This window comes from Alexandromys fortis, unplaced genomic scaffold, assembly GCF_014885135.2.
Source record: "Alexandromys fortis isolate MF-2015 unplaced genomic scaffold, M_Fortis_MF-2015_v1.1 scaffold_209, whole genome shotgun sequence".
NCBI classification, from domain to species: Eukaryota; Metazoa; Chordata; class Mammalia; order Rodentia; family Cricetidae; genus Alexandromys; species Alexandromys fortis.
In genome coordinates this window covers 1,210,002-1,230,607 of record NW_026068090.1, presented here as the reverse complement: position 1 = coordinate 1,230,607, position 20,606 = coordinate 1,210,002, and the positions used below count along the sequence as shown (strand labels likewise).

Sequence of the window (20,606 nt, the reverse complement as noted above, 5' to 3'; positions counted from 1 at the left end):
GTTACAAAGTAAAAGAGATTTAAGCCCCGTGATTAATGACACTTTTTTTTTGGTACCTGGAGGGACAGCCGTTGGTGCTGGGAACCGAACTCTTATATTTTTGGTTGTGAGCCTAGCCTCTAACAGCTGAGCCATCCTTCCAGACCTTAACATGATACCTTTATATTTTTATAATCATCTTAGTGTATTGTCACGTCCGGGATATCATTTTCAGGTGTATGCCAGTGTCTAAATATTCTGTATATCACTTTTATGTGGACTACAGTTATAATTCTAATCTTTATAAATTCTCAAAATAGTAAGGATCAATACCTAACTCTAACAGATAAATTCTCAAAATAGTAAGGATCAATACCTAACTCTAACAGCTGGTACTAAATTTCTATTCTTCCAAAAATTTCTGTATGTTCTTTTCTTTTAAGGGAACTGGGAGTTTTAGATTCCTTTACTGATAGTTTGATATTGGAAAAAATCTAAGTGTTCATGATAGAGATGTCTGCCCTTTCATGTCCTTTATCTTTTCCTTATATGTGCCTATAAGTTTTAAATGTCATATTTTAAAAAACCATTTTCCAAGTTCTTAGGTTCCATGGAGGATGTTTCTCTCTTTGGAACCGAGTAAGCAATGATCATATCAACCTTAGTGAGTTCCTTCTGCTCACCCAGGATGGCTGCAAAGGCTTCCAGGGGCAACTGGAGGAACCGGTTTCTGTAACAGATCAGGGAAATTTAATTTTTCTGCAGAGGTTTTTGTTCCCAGTAAACTCAGGCACAAACACAACTAACAAAGCAAAACTAAGAGTCACCGTCAGAGTAAACAGCGAAAGTTAGAGAGGCCTGAAGCTCATGAGCTCCCTAGGATCCGCGCAGGGGTTTGCAGTATTATTTTCTAGATCCTTACCAAGGGGATAGGACTCTCCAAAGGGTCACCATCTAAGGAGCCCCATTTGCAACACATTTATGGGGTGACAGCATGGCCCGCACACAGGAGCATCTCTGAGAAACGCACAACATGGACTTGTATCAGACCTCATGCCTTAGGAGAGATTCCAAACAGATAACACAACCGAGACAAATACCTAGTCACAGAAAGCCAGGTGGGGTTATAAACCGTTTATTTCCCTGGGTTGTAACATTCACCATATATTGCATACTTAAAACTGTCACTGCTGACCATACAGACAAACATTGCTCTTTGTCACAGTTATGATAAAAGGGCAGTAAATCCGAGATTAGAGAGTAAAGTGTCACCGATAGACCCAGGAGGTTCCAGGGTGTCCACAGAAACCATTGAGTGATCCCACCCTTCCTTCTACCATAGATCTTAGAGAACCAGCCAAGTTCTTGTCTCTTGGCCTCCCTTCAACTGCAGGACCCAAAAACTGCAGGCAGGAAATGGCTACAGCTCAACAAGAGGAAGCAGCAGGACCAGGAGTCCAGGTAGCACCACAAGCAGCAGGAAGGCACAGCCGTCTCTGGCCCCTGTAGATGGGAGGACAAAGAAAGGTTTCCATGTGGGATATCTCAAGACACGGGTATCTCCCCTAAACAGTCAGGACTTTACATCCAGCTCAAAACCCAGGAGAGTAGGCTCTAGGGGGGGCATTATGCCAGGCTAGGCTCTTCTGGCTTCTTGGGGAAGCGAGCAGACAGATGGATCCCACCTCTTCCAGGGTCCTGTGCTCTAAGACACTGACTGGGGAGAAAAACGTCTTTCCTATTCAGAGAGCTTTTCCTTCTTCAGCCAAGAAGAGGTTTCTGAGTCCGAACTGAGAGGCTAGTGTTACAGCAGTGTGTATTCCTTTTATGCCAGCGGGTGTGAACTAGAACCCACTTATGGCTCCCAGCGCGCCTGGACTGGACAGCAACCATTTCTCCCAGATGGACACAATCTTTCTAGCTGATATGTGTACCTGGGTAGCGATCATGCTGGCCTAGACCCTGATCCAAATTCAGAATTTCTCTGTGCAAATGCATGACATCCCTGTGATCTCTTCCTGTGGCTCCACTTCCAGCTCCAAAGACTTCCATGTTTCCAGCCTTCCGAGTGTCCCTGCTAGTTAGAGCTGTGATTGCCAGGCACGCAGCAGGCTAACTGCAACTCATTTCAGGTTGCTCCCTGGCCTCTCAGCCAAACTTAAATTCCTAGGACAACATTTAGTGGAGCCTGGATATGCATATGCCAGCCACTGCAGCGGCTGAGTGGTGGGCAGTGGAGACAAGGTCTCCAGGATGGGTTTGGCTCAGATGTCTGAGATGTGTTCATGATTCTTCATGTTTAAAAATAAAAAGCATTTCTGGGATAATAGTACATGCTAGTTAATATATCCTGAATGCTTTTCTTTAATTCTCAAATTAATAGTCCTAGGATATTTGTCAATGGGTCTTTATCATTCAAATAGGGAAACTGAGGCACAGATATCTGGTAACTTTCAAAGAGTCACAGGCTAACGATGTTTGAAGAAGATTATGATGCAGTCTGATCCCAAACCCATGACAGAGAGCAGGGTACAGCAATTTTCTCTGGAAGTATTAAGGAAGGATTACTAGGATAGTAATCAAGACAAAACTGTGTCTTGAAAGGTAATCACCAAACTAAAATTGATGGTGTCTTTGCTTGCAGAGATTGAGATGTGGTCAAGGGATGAAGAGAGAACCTAGGCCACAAGGAAGGATGGATATACATCCACAGGGACGCCCAGCCACGGGGGAGCTTTGTCTTGAAAGGATGGACGAATACTCACTGAAGCACTGCTCACTCCTCACAGGGCTGGACACGGTAATAGCTTTGTCGGGCAGTCCCTCACTGTGTTCAACATTTTGATACACCATCACCGAGGTATGTGCCCCTTGGCTTTACCAATTTCATCCTTGTAGGCACTCTCACTGTGTGCATGGTCTGCCAGTGTCTTCTGGTAGGGAGCACCCTGACTTCCATTTCATGATGGCCCCCACCAGCTCCACCGCTAACACAGACACAGACTCACCTGAGCTGTTTGAATGACCGCTATAGAAGCAATTGAAGTTGCTCTTCTCTCTTCGTGGGGCGTCCAGGAAAATCTCCTTTCCACTTTGTGTTACACTGACTTTGTGATATACTTCATAAGCTGGAATCAGCACCTCCTCTTCACTAGGATAGTAAGAAAATGCTTTTATATACACCCCCAAGCAGGTTTTGATGGTGTACAGCGTCCCAGTAGCACCACTAAAGTTTTTAAGAGCCACTTCCTTATTCAAAGACGAGGAAGCGAAATGTCCAAATCGCACAGAGCCGTTCCCACTGTAATGAAACCTATCCTTGGTGCCTCGATAAACAGAGTAGCAGTTCTGGTTACTCAGAAGCTGGAGGGCTCTTGTTAAGTAGTAATGGAAGGCCCTGTAATGGAAGTTATCGGGATTTTTCTTGAATTCTCTAACAGCGTCATTAAAATCTTTGTGGATGTCCCCAGTGTAGGTCACTAAAGCTATTCCATGGAGATTAAGGAAACCTTTGGGATAACTCATTCTGTTTTTTATCGTCTCCCATTTTTGCTCTGCGCTTTTCCACTCCCGTTTTAACCGTCTATTCATGTTGAAGTCTTTCTCTAACAGCTCGGGTGCTTTTTTCTCCATTTCTTCGACACAGCCCTCATACTGGTCATCAAATGCATCAGGGGCCATGTCCAGCTTGGGAGGCTCAGTCAGGCCTGTCACCTGAAGGAAGAAGTAGGTTCTTTGTTACCAGCTAAGTTTGCTAAGTTATCAGCGTATGCTGGGTGCTGTCTGGAGCCTACATCATGAGACGTCACATATGCCGGCCTCATATATGGCACGTGCCTGGGCACAATCTCATTACATTATGAGGGCTACAGAAAGGCAAACTTAAGGTCTCTGATCATTTTGTGTTTATGGATACTATAATTTTTCTTTATTTAATTAAATTTTTAGTCAGTACACAAAATAACAGGCCTTGCAATGACATTTTCATTATATGTCTAGCATTATATACTGCTCATATTCACCATACACAACAGTCTTACTGGTGCTATCCTTAAATCACTTTCTCAACATTCATGCTCCCTGATATCCTCTAGCCACAGATCACTCAGATGGGGGCAGGGGAAAGCAAGGTCAACAGCATGTGGTCACCTGCTGGGCTAACAACCAAGTCAGGAGGAACAGATGATGTGAACTTTTGAGTCCAGAAAGAGAGTTCATCTTCAACTTCAAGAACATCTGCAAACAAATACAAGACAATAAAAGTAGGATCCTCATATCTATCACCATGCACAGAACTCAAGTCCAGATGGATCACAGACCTCGACATAAAGCCAGCCAGACTGAACCTTAGAGAAGAGAAAGTGGGAAGTACACTTGAACACATTGACACAGGGAACTACTTCCTAAATATAACCCCAGCAGCACAGACACTGAGAGAAACAATTAATAAATGGGACCTCCTGAAACTGAAAAGCTTCTGTAAAGCAAAGGACACGGTCAACAAGACAAAACGACAGCCTACAGAATGGGAAAAGATCTTCCCCAACCCCACATCAGACAGAGGGCTGAGCTTCAAAATATACAAAGAATTCAAGAAATTGGTCATCAAAAGAACAAATAATCAAAAAAAAATGGAGTACAGATCTAAACAGAGAATTCTCAACAGAGAAATCTAAAATGGCTGAAAGACACTTAAGGAAATGCTCGATATCCTTAGTCATTAGAGAAATGCAAATCAAAATAACTCTGAGATTCTATCTTACATCTGTAAGAATGGCCAAGATCAAAAACACTGATGACAACTTATGCTGGAGAGGTTGTGAGGAAAGGGAACACTCCTGCATTGCTGGTGGGAGTGCAAGCTGGTACAGCCCCTTTGGATGTCAGTGCGATGATTTCTCAAAAAATTAGAAAACAACCTTCCTCAAGACCCAGTAATACCACTTTTGGGTATATATCTAAAGGATGCTCAATCGTGCCACAATAACATGTGCTCATCTATGTTCATAGCAGCATTGTTTGTCATAGCCAGAACCTGGAAACAAGCTAAATGCCCCTTGATTGAAGAATGGATAAGAAAAATGTGGTACATTTACACAATGGAGTACTACACAGCAGAAAAAAAATGACATCTTGAAATTTGCAGAGAAACGGATGGAGCTAGAAAATATCATTTTGAGTGAAGTAACCCAGACACAGAAAGACAATTATCACATGTACTCACTCATAAGTGGTTTTTAAATATAAAGCAAAGAAAAGAAATCACAATCCCAGAAAATCTAGATAACAATGAGGACACTAAGAGAGACTTACATAGATCTAATCTACATGGGAAGTATAAAAAGACAAGATCTCCTGAGTAAATTGGGAGCATGGGGACCATGGGAGAGGGTTGAAGGGGAGGGGAGAGACAGGAAGGGGAGCAAAGAAAAATGTAGAGCTCAATAAAAATCAATTAAAAAAAAAAGAAAGTGGGATCCTGCTCAGTTCTGGGAAGAACAAGTCTGTGCCCAGAATCTCTCCGACTTCCTTTAGCCACATATTCCCTTCCATCGTGGCAATGGCTTCTCTAGCATTACGGGTAGAGATTATGTGATTCTGCCCACAGAGCTGCATGTACTCACACACACAAATTAAAGAAAATGAAATGAAGAAAGCAGACTAACACCATCAGCCTTATTAATTGTTGTCTTATGAAATGTATTGTTTTCAATTCTTTTTGCAGGGTAGAGCTCTAACATATACACTGAAAGACAGCCATGGAATGATGAGGAAGGTCACTGCTCAATGATGTGAACCCACCCCTTCATTCCTGCCTATGGCTTTTGGAAAACTGTGAAAACTCCCTCCCCATACACAACGAATCCTGTTGTGTTACTTTAAATAGCATTTTGACATAAAGGCTCTCCTCACACCTTGAGAATGGCAGAGGAACTGCATGTTGTGGCTACATAGTTGCTTTTGGGAAGGTTCCTCCTCCACAGCTTGGCTTCTCTTGCCCTGCCTCTAGGGGATGCTGCAGAAACAACTGACCTAGGAGTTCAACCCTGCAGTGGAGAGTTCCACCTTCCGTACGTCCTCAACATTAAACCATTATTAATTGTAAAATAACCATAGTGAGCTACCTAAGATATCCTCTCTAAATTCTTAAAATCCTTTTAGACATCCAGTTAAGGCAGAACACACCTATAATCCTGGCCCTTGGGAGGTCCTTGGGAGGTGGAGGCAGGGGCATCCCAAGTCCCAGGTCAGTTTAGGATGTAATGAGACTCTCAAACGAAGGAAAAATTAAGCTCTGGTCAGAAATAGTTGAAACGCAGGCACTTTCCTTTGTTCTCGAGTACGTCCTGGAACCACTTAGGATTTGGCTACCTATTCAAAAAGGTTCCTAAAGTTAGACTGTATGAGAAGTTCTCTGGAAACTTGTCACCAACAGAGACTTGTGGACCCCAGTTTCCAAGCAATGCATTTAGCATTTATAATGGGTTACTTTGTTAGTTAATTCTGATACAATTTGCTTAAGAGAAAATATTTAATTTTCTTCTTTAATAATAAGTATGAATGCATGTCCTGGCTTGGGGTGTATGTACAGCTCAGTGAAGGCACCTTCTGAGGCCAAAGGTGTCAGGCCCTCTGGAGCAGGAGTTACAGGCTCCTGAGCTGCCTGGCATGGGTGATGGGACTGAACTCTGACTCCTCTGCAAGAGGAAGTACTTGCTCTACCACTGAGAGATTTCTCCAGTACAGAGTTTGCTTTTGGGGAGGTAACGGCATGCGTGGATCCCAACTGACCAGTGCTGAGGGTTGACCCAGGATATTGTACACGCCAGGGAAGCATCTGGACGGCGAAGCCTCTTTACACAGCACACATTTCCACATTCGAGCTCTTCCTCTGGCCTGAGCTAGAATCCACCCCCACACACACACACTTTATTGTCTTAAAACTTAAGCTTCGAAACTCTGTTTTGAAGGCAGAATGTCTTAGAAAACCCAGATGGAGGTGCCAGTAGAAAAAGATCCTGTATCGTTGGTCAGTCAGCATCGGGGCTTCTCATTCAGGAAGGGCTCAGCCAGCCTGCAGTGAGCTTCCAGTTCTTTCATCCCCTTCCTAGTTCCTCATGTGGTTGATCCAGACATTTGCCTTTCACAAGACTGGAGTCTACTTCCCTATGGACGGCTAAGCATAGACAGCCCCCCTCACTGGCTCCTCTGCCCCTCGACCCACTCAGACTGAAGCTGCAGCTTGAGTCACCTCAGCCCCAGAATGAACTCCTGCTGATTAAAATCCCCCTGGAAATCATGTGGCTAACACCTTGGACCTCAGTGAAAACACCCGTCTCTCTCTTTCCCTTCACCCCATCCCCTCTCTCCTCACTCACTCCCATTCTCCTTCCCTCCTGCTTTATGTCTGCCCTCGACCTCCAAGACCTCACACTAAAACAGAAGAATAAAGCTACGGTTCCAACACACAGGAGATCTGGTGCAGGAGGATCCTGAGATCTGAGTTAGACCGGGCCATACAGCAACAGCGTACCTTTTAAAATTCTTAAATTAAAAATGAATAAATAAAGCAAAGAAGATAATAGAAGCTAATGAATGCTTGTTTGGAAAAAATAAGATTATTTGAGCATATCCCTGTTCTTTTCTGAAAACCCAGGAAGTGCAGAAAAAACAAGTGTATTTCCATCAGAGACTATGTACACAGACACCAGTTGTTTCCCGCAGGACCCGGGAGATAAACTGTGTGATCCTGCATTATATTTTTAAGTCTCTAGAAAGATTGATAGCCTCTTGTCTGTCTTTCCTTTCTCTTGATCTGACCCATCTCCCTACCCTGGCTGTTTCTTGCTCAGAACTGACCTTCTGGCTTTAACCCTTGAGTCGCAGACACCGCCGCCCTACCCACAATTCTACACCCACTGTAGCCCTCAGATTTTTCTCTGTGTCCCCTGGACTTTAGAGGCTTTCCCTTCAGAGGACAGAGTTCAGATTCATCAGGTACCTGAGCAGATCTTTGGTGGCTGGGTCTCTGGCCTCTTCTAAATGCAAATGTTCCAGAAGGGCTGCTGTGGCCTTGGGTCTCCGGTCTCTTCTAAACGCAAGTGTTCCAGAAGGGCTGCTGTGGCCTTTTTATTCTCTGGACAATGTACTTTCAGTTTCAGGTTAGTTTGAAAGCCAGATGTTTGAACTACCTAAATTAGATAAACTACTTAAATATACCATTTCTATTCTCCATCACTTTTTGTTTTGAGTTTTTCATTAGCCCAGATTGGCCTCTTACTGGCCATGTAGCTGAGGATAACCTGAAATCCTGATTCTCTTCCCACTAAACTAGATTTATTTGTGCAAAACTAGAACCCAGGACCTGGTGCTCTCGGCAGCCGCTCTACCAACCAAACCGCATTCCCATCTTGCATCTTTTCTCTTGTCTGTGCCACAGTCAGTTGGGACCTTCCTTTCTGTTGCTCCCCACTGGGTTGATGGGGGGAGACGGTGTGTGCAATATGTGGGTACTGCAGAAAGCAGAAGTTCGTTGACCTTTGCCCTGTACATCAACTTTAGAAATTGTTTGGCCGGGAGCTTTACCCCAGCCCCCTGGCATTTATATATATAAGGAGTCTAAAAAATGTTTAGTTAAAAACATCACCTCAGCCCTAACATCCTTATTCAAATAAGCTTGGGCTTCACCCCAGCTCCTGGCACAAGCTCTCTCCCCTGGGAGTTGCCTCAGTCCAAACTCCACCTGCAAGAAAGCCTACCAAACAGTGACCCCTTTCCAGGGAAGGTCAAGACTACTCCCAGAGGCTATTGAAACTGTCCTCCAGAGAATGAACACATGGTCTCCTGGTTTTTCATGGTCTTTTGGTTCTCTGTTCCCCTCTCCGTGATTCCCCAGGTGCCCCGCTAGCAGCCATTAAACCTGGGTGTCTTCTAATTCAGTCTAATTTGGTCTGATTGGAATTATTGTGTTTGCGGAGAGGTTGGCCATTTAAGGAAAAATATGTAACACACATAACCCGGAAGCCTGTTGTAGTGGCTCACACCTTTAATCTCAGCACTTGGCAGGCTGAGGCAAAGGATCTCTGTGAATTTGCTACCAGCCAGGTCTACATGGTGAGACCCTGTCAACAAACAAAACCACCGGCAAATCACTTGAGCACCTCCAGGGAATTATGTAAAAGGTGAAGAGAGGTGACTATTTTAAGGCTCATGTTTTTCATCCTCGGTTGCTCCGTCGTCTAAAGCATATGAACCAAGTGTTGATCTTAGAATTTCTTCTGGCAGCTACCTGCTTCTTTCAATCCTAGATCTTATAACAAATCCAACAGCTTTCTGTGTTCCTAGACACCACCACTGGGTGACATATTAGGTAGAAAATGCCATAACAGACCAAGTTGTTGGGTCCAGGGGGGTCCTGCAAAGATGAGAACACCACCAAGTTTAATAAACCAGAAGCAAACATTATTCCAGAAACCAGATCCTAGGAAAACCAGAAGCAAACTTAAAAATAAAAAATAAAAATAATAATTAAAAAAAACTGCGGGGCACAGAAGCTTATCAGCTAGCTGAGACCACAGCCAGAGATGGTGTTTGTTAGGCTGTGGCCAAAGGCCAGTTTCTGAACCCACTTTTTATAGTAGGGACACCAAGCATTAGTTCTGAACAAAGGAATATATACAATCCTGCCCTGGCCATAGGAGGGAAGCGGGTTCTAAGGTCAATGGGTAACTACGCAGCTATCATGAAATATGTTTCACCCTGGCCATAGGAGGGAAGCGGGTTCTAAGGTCAATGGGTAACTACGCAGCTATCATGAAATGTGTTTCAGAGGAGAGTACAGCGAAAGTCACTGATTGCAAGAAAACAGTTGTCTTAAGCAATTAGTCAGAAAAGGGACTGCTAGTAATACTAGAAGGTTGATAAATCAGAATAACTGGTTCTTAGGCTGGGAACTTAGAAGATAGCAGAAAGCTTCTCACACTTGCTCAAGGTAAAACTCAGACACAGACTGCCGTACTTTAAACCTCCATAATCAGAGCTCATTAGTCAAACATGTGTTTCTACCTTGTCCAGTGTGCCTCCTGGCACCTCCAGGCAGTGTATACTGAAGCCCCATGCTTCCCTGTTAATGGTGCCAGTTTTCCATAACAGAGACAGTGCCTGACCCAGAGGTCAGTATCTCTGTCTCCTAAAGGTTAACTCAGTTCACATCTGTCGTTTATCAAATATTGCCAGGACACTACTCTCAATTTGTAGAGAGAAGCTCTGCCTTGTAAATAAAACAACCAGGTGTAAAATGAAATGATGGAGGTTTCCCAAGCATCCAAGAAAATAGCTCACTGTGAGCAATTGATCCTTGATCTGCTGAGAAAGCTGCTGAGAGTCTGTTCTCATTCTCCTAGACTTATAACTTTATATTTCATTTCTACATTTTTATTTTTAAAATCTACATATTTATTTTCTTATTCTTGGACTCTTCACAAGTGACCAAAAATCTGTACCCTCCTGTCCCATCATGTGTAGGAAAGAGGAAAAAAGAGGCTTCTCCAAAATAACGTCCGGAACCTTTTCTGCATCCTGCTTTCATAACTGAACTTTCCCAGAAATAGAGTGTGGAAGAGTGTGTGCTTATGCTGGGGTATATTTGGAGGTAAGTCTCTTTCTCAGATCCTGCAAGTTAGACCCTTCGTCGTCGTCGTCGTCGTCGTCGTCGTCGTCGTCGTCGTCGTCCTCCTCCTCCTCCTCCTCCTCCTCCTCCTCCTCCTCCTCCTCTTTCACTTTCTACTTCCTACTTCCTACCCTTCTTCCTCCTCCTTGTTGGAGACAGGGTCTTGCTATGTTACTGTGACGGACACAACAGTGGCTGAGAATATAGATAGAATTGCTCTGGCCCTAGCTCTCTCTTTATTCTAGATCTCTCAGACAATTTTGGTACTCCAGTGTTCTGACTTGTTCTCACACAACTGGATAATCCCATAATGTTATATTGGACAAAACATATCATTGTCTGATCCTGATGACTGATTTTGAACCAAAGGCACAAAATCCTACTGGCAGAGAAATGCAAACCTGAACATTGTGCTAGAGTTCCCAGGTGTGGTGACCTATATCCCTGTAATCCTAGCCCTTAGGAGTTACTGGAGGTGACTCCTCCTGCTGCTGCTCATGAATCTGGATGAAGGCCTCTCAGGGGGTTCTCCAGGACAATGTCTGTCTGCATCCACCATGCTTCCTACCATGCGGATGATGGACTAAATCTCCGAAACTTTAAGCAAGTACCAAACAAATACTTTGCTTTATAAGAGTTGTTGTGGTCCAGAACAGTTGATTAGACAGAAGTTGGTACCAGAGAACAGGTGATAGACCTTACCATGCTTCTTGTTAGCAGAATGTAAACATTGGTTGTTTGGCTTAATTAAACACTTTAACAGGGACTTACAAGTAAGGCCGTACAAGGAGAAGCCTGGAAGACACTGGTGCTGAGGATGATTTGAACTGTGGGAACCCCCAGCTCAAGAGCTTTCAGAGCAGAAAAAAAACTACTAAGTGGCCTCAGGCCATTGTTGTGATAGTTTGGCAAACAATGTGGCTGCTTTCTGCCCAAGTCCAAAACAATCTGCCCGAGGCTAGATGGAAGAGTTTTGGAGTTTAATTTCATTAGCAGTGAAGATTTCAGGACAACCTAGTATTGACTATGTCCTGTGATTATCAGTGGTCACTCTTACAGAGGTCTATAATGAAAAGGAGCAAGATCGGGGTGGAAAAGTCCAAAACTTAGTTTGAGAAGAAAAAGAGCCCCAGGAACTGTAGTGGGGGCTAAGTCCAGTGCTCACGAGATAAAACCTTAAAGAAAAGCCTGAATCTGAATGGAATAATAAAGGTAGGGGTGACCTCAGGCAAAACCCCACCCAGCTAAGCTTCCAACTCATGAAAAAGAATTAAGGAAGAACTTAACCAGTGAAGCAAACCACAGAAAGCTGATGGATGTGTGTTCTAAGGAGGGGCGCGTCTAGATTTAGAGTCAAAAATACAAAAAGGACTGTGGTATTTTAGGGTGTCTGTCAGAGAATGCTGCTCAGACGTGGACGTAAACCAATAGAAAGTCTTTATTAGCTGGCCAGTGGCTACACTGAGTCATAGGGAAGACAGTGGGGCAGCAAGCCTTTCACAACAACCCCACTGGTTGTTAGCACTTCACTTAGCAAGAAGAGCTATCCAAAAGCAGAACTACAGAAAGTTTTAGCCAGTTTTTACTCTTGCTATTCTTTGTTCTTTTGGGGGGCCCCACCACACAGCTCCCAAATAAATCACACATGGGGGCTTATTCTTATTTATGCCTGGCCTTAGCTTAACTTGTTTCTAGCCAGCTTTTTTTTTTTAACATAATTATCCCGTCTATCTTTTGCCCCTGGAATCTTTCCTTTTCTTACTTCTCTGTATCTCACTTTCCTTATTACTCTGTGGCTAGCTGGGTGGCTGACCTCTGGTGCCCTCCTCCTTCCCTCTTCCACAGTTCTCCTATGTATACTCTCTTCCTGCCAGCTCCACCTTCCCTTTCTCCTACCTTGCTGTTGGCCATCCAACTCTTTATTAGACCATCTTTATTAGAAATGTTTTAGACAGGCAAAGAATCACAGCCTCACAGAGTTAAACAAACGCAGCATAAACAAAAGCAGCAATCTTTACATCGTTAAGCAAATGTTCCAGAGCATAAACAAACAAATGTAACACACCTTAAAATAATATTCTACAGTATTTTCCCTTTGTTGTCTAAATAAAAAGAGAGGTTTTGGCTTTAACATAATAAAATTATATACAACAAAAACAGTTATCGAGTAAGAATTACACTTATAATATTCTGTCCATTTGTAGTTAGCATATTCAGAGGAGAAATGCATTATTTTAGTGAATCCAAAGTTTTATAACTGATTTACTTTCTATCATAACTAAGGAAAAATGCACCTATATCTAGTCTTAAGTTCCATCAAAGACCCAGAAAGATGTAATATTATCTAACAGAGACATTTGGCTGCCTGGACAGTCACCCAAAGTTCCTCTGCAGTGTTGGGGCATCCATCTTCAGCCTACAGGCCTAGAGTACCCGTAAGACCTTTCAATGAAGCAGGAAATTAGCCTTGTTTTGGCAAAGTTCTACTGTCGTTTTCCTGTGTGGTCTGCGTATCCAGTCTGCACAGCACACTGTCAGCACTTGTCGGCAGGAGCAGTTTCTTTGCCCAGTGGCTAATCTTGCCACAATGAAGGCAAACTACACAAGGAGTTTCTTCAATGCCCATAATCTTTTTATGAAGTAAACTGGTGCTGCTAGGAGCAGATATCTTATTTTCATGAGAAGCCTCAAGTTAAAAAACGTTTTAAATGTCGCATTCCATAGGTCTTTGAAGTATCTGAAAATAATTTATCTATCTAAAATATTCCTATTTAATCTTGAAAATATACCTAATGTGACTACAAGTTTAATTATTTTAGATTAACTACTAAGCTCATTTCTTCTTTATATATTTTTAAATAATTTATTTCATATGCATTGGTGTGAATGTGTCAGATCCCCTAAGCTGGAATTACAGACAGCTGTGAACTGCCATGTAGCTGCTGGGAATTGAACCCGGGTCCTCTGGAAGAACAACCGATGCTCTCAACCACATGGAGGCTTATTCTTATTTATGTCCAGTCTTAGCTTGGCTTGTTTCTAGCCAGTTTTTCTTAACATAAATTATCCCATCTATCTTTTGTCCCTGGAATTTTTCCTTTTCTTACATTTTCCTTCTTACTCCGTGGCTAGCTGGGTGGCTAGCCCCTGATGTCCTCCTCCTTCATCTATTGCTTGCTCTTCTTCCCTCTTCCAGATTTCTCCTTTTATTTATACTCTCTGCCTGCCAGCCCTGCCTGTCCTTTCTGCTGCCTCACTATTGGTTATTCATCTCTTATAGACCATCAGATGTTTAGACAGGCAAAGAATCACAGGCTCACAGAGTTAACCAAATGCAGCACAAACAAAAGCAATACATTTTTATGTCATTAAACAAATGTTCCAGAGCATAAACAAATGTAACACACCTTAAAATAATATTCTATAACAACGAAGCCAAAAAAGTAAGGCTAATACATTTAGAGACTTTTCCAAACTATGGACTTTGAAGCATTAAGCTTTTGTTTTCATTTTGGCAGGTGGTACTCCTACATTTTGAGCTTTATGATTTTAATTGTACTTACATCATAGAATTAGTTATGCTAAGGTCTGCCTGTTACATTCCCCACTAGTCTAAGTAAATGTGTAAAATCGTGGACTCATACAGCTCTATAGTTTAAGATGAAGGGCCCCTCATTTATCCAATCAGAACGAGAATTAAAGGACCAGTCAGTACTGGTAGCAGAATAGTTAGCCAGGAAGACCAAGATGGGAACCCTAATAACTAATCTCTCTCTCTCTCTCTCTCTCTCTCTCTCTCTCTCTCTCTCTCTCTCTCATCTTCCCCAACCGTGATGGATTTTTTGTAATTACTCCTGATTAACCAGCATAAAAATAACAAGCTTCTCCCCAAGCCACACAGTCCCATCTATCTCATGAGAAGTAGGTCTAAGCCTTTCTGATTCTGCAGGAGCACTTCTGCAAGGGAGTCTAACTGTTGTTCTGTTTCAGACATGGAAGCTTACAATGCCTCTAGGTCCTGATCCGCCTGTCTACTTACTTTCTTAAGGTTTGATCTCCCATGATGTGCTTATGGTGCTGGAGCTAGCAATCCCTGCTCTGACCAGGAGTGGGAGAAGGACAGCTGTAGATCGCCTATTTTTTCCCTGTAGTCCAGGGTCCATAGTAAAATTTATTGTTTCTTTTTTTCCATTACATAAAGCATCAGAAGAGGCACATTTAATCAAGCCATTAGTACATGCCAACCATGTAGTCTCGGGAATATTGCTGTTGTCCAGATGAGTTGACCCTCAAGGCGGAACAGCGGGCATCAGAATAAGGGGAAGAGCTTAGGTTAAAAGATTTGGAAATTGAAAACTAATGTTAATTTAGGCTGCCACCAATTACAAGGAGTTTGAGCTGACAATCTGGCCAGTTCCTAACTCTATGTATCATGGAGGCTGGGTGTCAATGCATAACCAGCAATCGTGGCTGATTTCAGTCTGGGAAGGATTAACTCTATCCCCAGAGACACTTCCTGTGGCATGGAGTCTGATTCCCCAGATTTTCTCAGTTTCCCAAATGCCAGACACTTTTATGGAATTTTCAGATTTTTAATTCTATGCTCATTGGGTTATATTTTCTTATTGTGCGTTGCTAGGGAGAAGGCTTTCTTTCTAATTATTCATCCATGGATTTTCAGGAAGCTTTTGGTTTACAACCCCATTTTTTTATTTTATTTTTTTTAAAAAAGGAAACAATCTTTTTTTCATTTTACATACCAACCCCAGCTCCCACTCCCTTACCTCCTCCCATTCCCTCCTGCTTCTCCCTCACCCCATCCCCATCCACTCCTCAGTGAAGGTAAGACACATTGCTTTGTGGAAGGACCAAGGTCTTCCCTACTATATCTAAGCTGAGTATGGTATCCATCCAAAGATAACGGGCTCCAAAAAGCCAGTACAAGCAGTAGGGATAAATCCTGGTCCCACTGCCAGTGGTCCCACAGTCTACCCCAGGCATACAACTGTCACCCACATTCAGAGGGTCTAGTTTGGTCCTATGCTGGTTCCTTCTCTGTCCAGCTGGAGTTGGTGAGCTCCCATTAGCTCAGGTAAACTGTTTCAGTGGCTGTCGCCATCATGGTCCTGACCTCTTTGCTCATATTCTCACTCCTCCCACTCTTCAACTGGACTTTGGGAGCTCAGCCTGGTGCTCCAATGTGGGTCTCTGCCTCTGTTTCCATCAGTTGCTGGTTGAAGGTTCTATGGTGACATTACATAAAGCATTACAGACAATCATCTGACTACGAGACAAGGTCAGTTAGGTCACTCTCTCCGCTATTGCTTAGGGTCTGAGCTGGGGTCATCCTTGTGGATTCCTGGGAATTTTTCTAGTGCCAGGTTTCCTTCTAGCCCCATAATGGCTCCCTCAATCAAAATATCTCTTTCCTTGCTCTCATCTTTGTCCTTCCTCCATCTTGACTATCCTGTTCCCTCAAGTTCTCCTCCCCCCTGTTCCCTTCCTCCTCCTTCCCTCTCACCCCCTTCTTCCCCTGACCCCACGCTCCCAATTTTGACAGGAGATCTTGTCTATTTCCCCTTCCCTGGGGGATCTATGTATGTTTTTCTTAGGGTTCACCTTGCTACTTAGCTTCTCTATCCTTTATCTCTTTATCTCTATCATTATCATTTGCTTTATAGCTAGTATTCACTTATGAGTGAGTACATACCTTATTCATCTTTCTGGGTCTGGGTTACCTCACTCAGGATGATTTTTTCTAGTTCCATTCATTTGCATGCAAATTTCAAGATGTCATTTTTTTTTTAGCACTGAGTAGTATTCCATTGTGTAAATGTAACATATTTTCTTTATCCATTCTTCAGTTGAGTTGATATCTAGGTTGTTTTCATGTTCTGACTATTAAAAATAATGTTGCTATGAACATAGATGAGCAAATGACCTTATAGTATGATTGAGCATCCTTTGGGTATATACCCAAGAGTGATATTGCTGGGTCTTGAGACAGGTTGATTCCCAGTTTTCTGAGAAACTGCCATACTATTTTCCAAAGTGGCTTGCTACCCTTCATCTAGGGGTAGAACCTTGTAAGATTTCCCCATCCACTTTGGCACATCAGCTGGAGTTGTCATTATTCAGGTCTCGTGTAGGTATACTGTTGAGATTTCCTGTAGCTTACCTGTAGATCTAGAAGACAGTCTTACAGCACACTTCCTGGTCCTCTGCCTCTTAAGTCTTTTCTAACCCCACTTCCTTCTGAGATGCTCCCTTAGCCTTAGCTGTCAGTGTTGGGTTGTAGATGTAATGTTTGGAGATAGGCACCCAGTCTGTTGTTCTCTGTTATGGAGAGTTATAAGACACTGAGTGGGTGCTAGGAGTTGAATCTAGATCCTCTGCAGGAACAAGTGCTCTTAACCACTGAGCCATCTCTCCAGCCCCTTTACCTTGTAAAAAATATTCTTTTATACATATATCAATTATGTATGTATATATATAATTATTCCATCCCTTTATTTTTAACTTTCCTAAAGTATTATATTTGAAGTGAATCTTGTAGAGAGCATTACAGTTGAGTCATATAGTTGAGTCATATTTTATAGCCTACCCTGGATATTTATGTATTTTGTTTTATTGGTTTTTCAAGACAGGGTTTTTTTGGTGTGGGAAGTCCTTCTGTCTATGTGTTGCTTTTATTGGATAATGAATAAAGAAATTGGTTTGGACATATAGCAGGGCAGAACAGAGCTAGGTGGGGAAAACTAAAGTGAATGCTGGAAGAAAGGAGGCAGAGTCAAGGAGATGCCATGTAGCCGTCACCAAGAACAGACAAGCCAGAACTTTACCAGTAAACCATAGCCACATGGCAATACACAGATTAATAGAAATGGGTTAAATTAATATGTAAGAGTTAGCCAAAAAGAAGCTAGAGCTAATAGGCCAAGCAGTGATTTAATTAATACAGTCTGTGTGGTTATTTCGAATCTGGGCAGCTAGGGATGAACAAGTGGCCTCCAACAACATTTCTCTGTGGCTTTGGAGCCTATCCTGGACCTAGCTCTTATAGACCAGGCTGGCCTCGAACTCACAAAGATCCACCTGCCTCTGCCTCCTGAATGCTGGGATTAAAGGTGTGTACCACCACCACCTGGGTATTTATTTATCTTAACTGCTATCTGTTGGATCCGGGCATCACACAATGATGTGGCACCAAAGAACACCAAAGTCTCTTAAACCATGTGACTAGGGAGGATTCAGGGAGGGCAGGGACGGTCAGAAAGGGTCAGAGAGGGTCAGGGTGTCCTCAAAAAATAAGTCAAGGTCATGGGTTACGGAAGGTCAGGTTCCAGGAAGCAGCAACTCGACTCTCACAGTAAACAGAAACTCATTTTTAACAATACAGCATAATGGCTCCTGCCTTCAGAATGGAGTCAGGCAGTTTCCCTATATCCAAGGATTACTCTTGAGGAAGGGCCCAGATCCTCACCAGCGCCCCTGCCCCTGCTTTGGCAGCCATGACAGCTGCAGAAAAGACCCAGCAAGATGTAGGCCCCTGACTCCAGATTATGCTACCCCCCCCCCCCCCCCCCGCCCTAATTACTGGAAAGAAACTGCCGGGTATCCTCCAATCACAAGTTAACTGGCAGACTCCAGATGTACTTTACTGATAGAAGGAAGTAACAACCTCCCATGGTTCCATGCAGCATCCTTTCCACAGCCTCCAGGTGTAGAGCCTACAGGTTCCTCCTGGAGGTGTACCAATCCTGAGACTGTTGTTATGCAACTTGAAGACTCCCAGACCCATCCCCTTGCTCTACCCTCAATAAATACCCTACCCACTGCAGCTCTGGGTCCCTCCTACTTCACCCCTGTGTCAGCAGGACATAGACCCCCTAGTTAACTCTTAATTAATTAAAAAGACTCTTTGCTTTTGCATCAGATCTGGTCTCTTGGTGGATGTGGGGGTTCAGATTCTCGGCACCACACTTGATCATTCTGTGTGGTTCTGAAGACTGAAGCCAGGGTTTCATGCATGTGAGGCAAGTGCTCTACCAACTGAGCTGCACGCCCGGGCCTGTCGGCGGCAGTGTTGTGAGGCCATCCATACCTTTGTATAGCTTTTCGATGTTTTTCTGGACATTGTATATGTCTATCCATACCATCATAGTCTACTGGTGTCATCACTGTAGGAAGTTTGTACGGAGAAACAATCTTGTTTATTTCCCCCCTTACTGTTATCTCAAATATTTCCTCTTTCTGTGTAGAGGGAACGAGTGATCACAGATAAGTCCTAGAAAAACAGGAACATTAATCACGAAGGGTCACCTCCTCAACAGAGGAAGTGAATACCAATTTTCCACCCAGAAGTCTGGGAACGGATGTTGTTAATGATCTGCTGACCTTTGCTGTCTGTCGAGTTAAACCTCACCAACCCCCACCCCCCCAAAAATCCCAAACAAGCCAAATCACAACAAGCCAAATTAAAAAATATCCAGGGATTTTTCTGTCAGCAGAGAACTCGTGTTAGGAAATATTCCTAACAACAGTGTTACAAATTTGTCTGCAATTACCAGATATAGTTTAAAACTCAAGAGTAGGAAGAGCTATAGTGGCTCAGCCCTATCATGCTAGCACTAGAGAAGCTGAGGGAAGGCTGTTGCAGAGGGTTCAAGGTCAGAATGGGCCACACAGTCAGCTCTAGGAAACCTGGGCTACAAAGACAAACCTGATCTCAACCCACAAAACAAAACAAACAGAGGAAGGGAAGTTTGTTTTATTTGCCTGTATTTTCCCTCATTTGTTCTCTATCCATTTTCTTCCAAATGACATAATTTCATTCTTTATTCCTTGCCAGATAATTCTAAAATTGATGTAACCTTGCTGCTGGTGTCAATAAGTTGTTGTGTGTGAGTGTATGTGTGTGTGTGAGGGAGAGAGAGAGAGTAAATGAGCATGTGTGTGAAATGTATGAGTGTGTGTAAGTGTAAGTGTGTATGAGAAAGTGTGTAAGTATATGTGTATGTATGAGAGTGTGTGTATAAGTGTATGTGTGTATGAGAGTGTGTGTATGAGAGTGTGTGTATGAGAGTGTGTGTATGAGAGAGTGTGTGTAAGTGTATGTGTGTGTATGAGAGTGTGTGTAAGTTTATGTGTGTATGAGAAAGTGTGTGTAAGTATGTGTGTATAAAAGTGTGTGTAAGTGTATGTGTGTGTATGAGAGTGTGTGTAAGTATATGTGTGTATGAGAGTGTGTAAGTGTGTGTGTTGTATGAGAGAGAGTGTGTGAGAGTGTCTGTATGAGAGTGTGTGTATGAGAGAGTGTGTGTAAGTGTATGTGTGTGTATGAGAGTGTGTGTGTGTGAGTGTGTGTGTGTATGAGAGTGTGTGTATGAGAGTGTGTGTGAGTGTGTGTATGAGAGTGTGTGTGTATGAGAGAGTGTGTGTAAGTGAGTGTGTGTATGAGAGTGTGTGTATGAGTGTGTGTAAGTGTATGTATGTGTGAGAGAGAGTGTGTGTGTATGTGTGTGTATGAGAGAGTGTGTAAGTATATGTGTGTTATGAGAGTGTGTTTAAGTATATGTGTGTGTATGAGAGTGTGTGTAAGTATATGTGTGTATATGAGAGTGTGTTATGAGAGTGTGTAAGTGTGTGTATGAGAGTGTGTGTAAGTGTATGTGTGTGTATGAGAGTGTGTGTAAGTGTGTGTATGAGAGTGTAAGTATATGTGTGTTATGAGAGAGTGTGTGTGTAAGTGTATGTATGTGTGTGTATGAGAGAGTGTGTGTAAGTGTGTGTGTATGAGAGAGTGTGTGTAAGTGTATGTGTGTGTGAGAGAGAGTGTGTGTGAGTGTGTGTATCAGAGAGTGTGTGAGTGTGTGTGTGTATGAAAGTGTGTGTGTATGAGAGTGTGTGTAAGTGTGTGTGTATCAGAGAGTGTGTGAGAGTGTCTGTATGAGACTGT

At 43.0% G+C, this 20,606-nt stretch overlaps 1 protein-coding gene across 1 annotated transcript; it reads right to left on the bottom strand.

Moving 5' to 3' along the window:
- Positions 1-1,104: 1,104 nt before the first annotated feature.
- LOC126488848 (T-cell ecto-ADP-ribosyltransferase 2-like) lies at positions 1,105-8,406 on the bottom strand. Its single transcript, XM_050122616.1, has 4 exons — positions 7,982-8,406; positions 4,129-4,215; positions 2,988-3,693; positions 1,105-1,482 (listed from the first exon to the last, which is right to left on the bottom strand). Exons 2-4 carry the CDS (start codon positions 4,213-4,215, stop codon positions 1,400-1,402), a joined length of 876 nt encoding a protein of 291 aa, XP_049978573.1. The 5' UTR covers positions 7,982-8,406; the 3' UTR covers positions 1,105-1,399.
- Between the last annotated feature and the right edge of the window lie 12,200 nt (positions 8,407-20,606).

Bases quoted from the DNA above. Each gene is read 5' to 3' on its own strand.
- LOC126488848 (XM_050122616.1), bottom strand. From the start codon at position 4,215: ATGTTCTTGAAGTTGAAGATGAACTCTCTTTCTGGACTCAAAAGTTCA. The intron at 3,694-4,128 runs GTGACCACATGC...TTCTTCCTTCAG, and splicing joins CTTGGTTGTTAGCCCAGCAG to GTGACAGGCCTGACTGAGCC. The intron at 1,483-2,987 runs GTGAGTCTGTGT...TCCCATCTACAG, and splicing joins CGGTCATTCAAACAGCTCAG to GGGCCAGAGACGGCTGTGCC.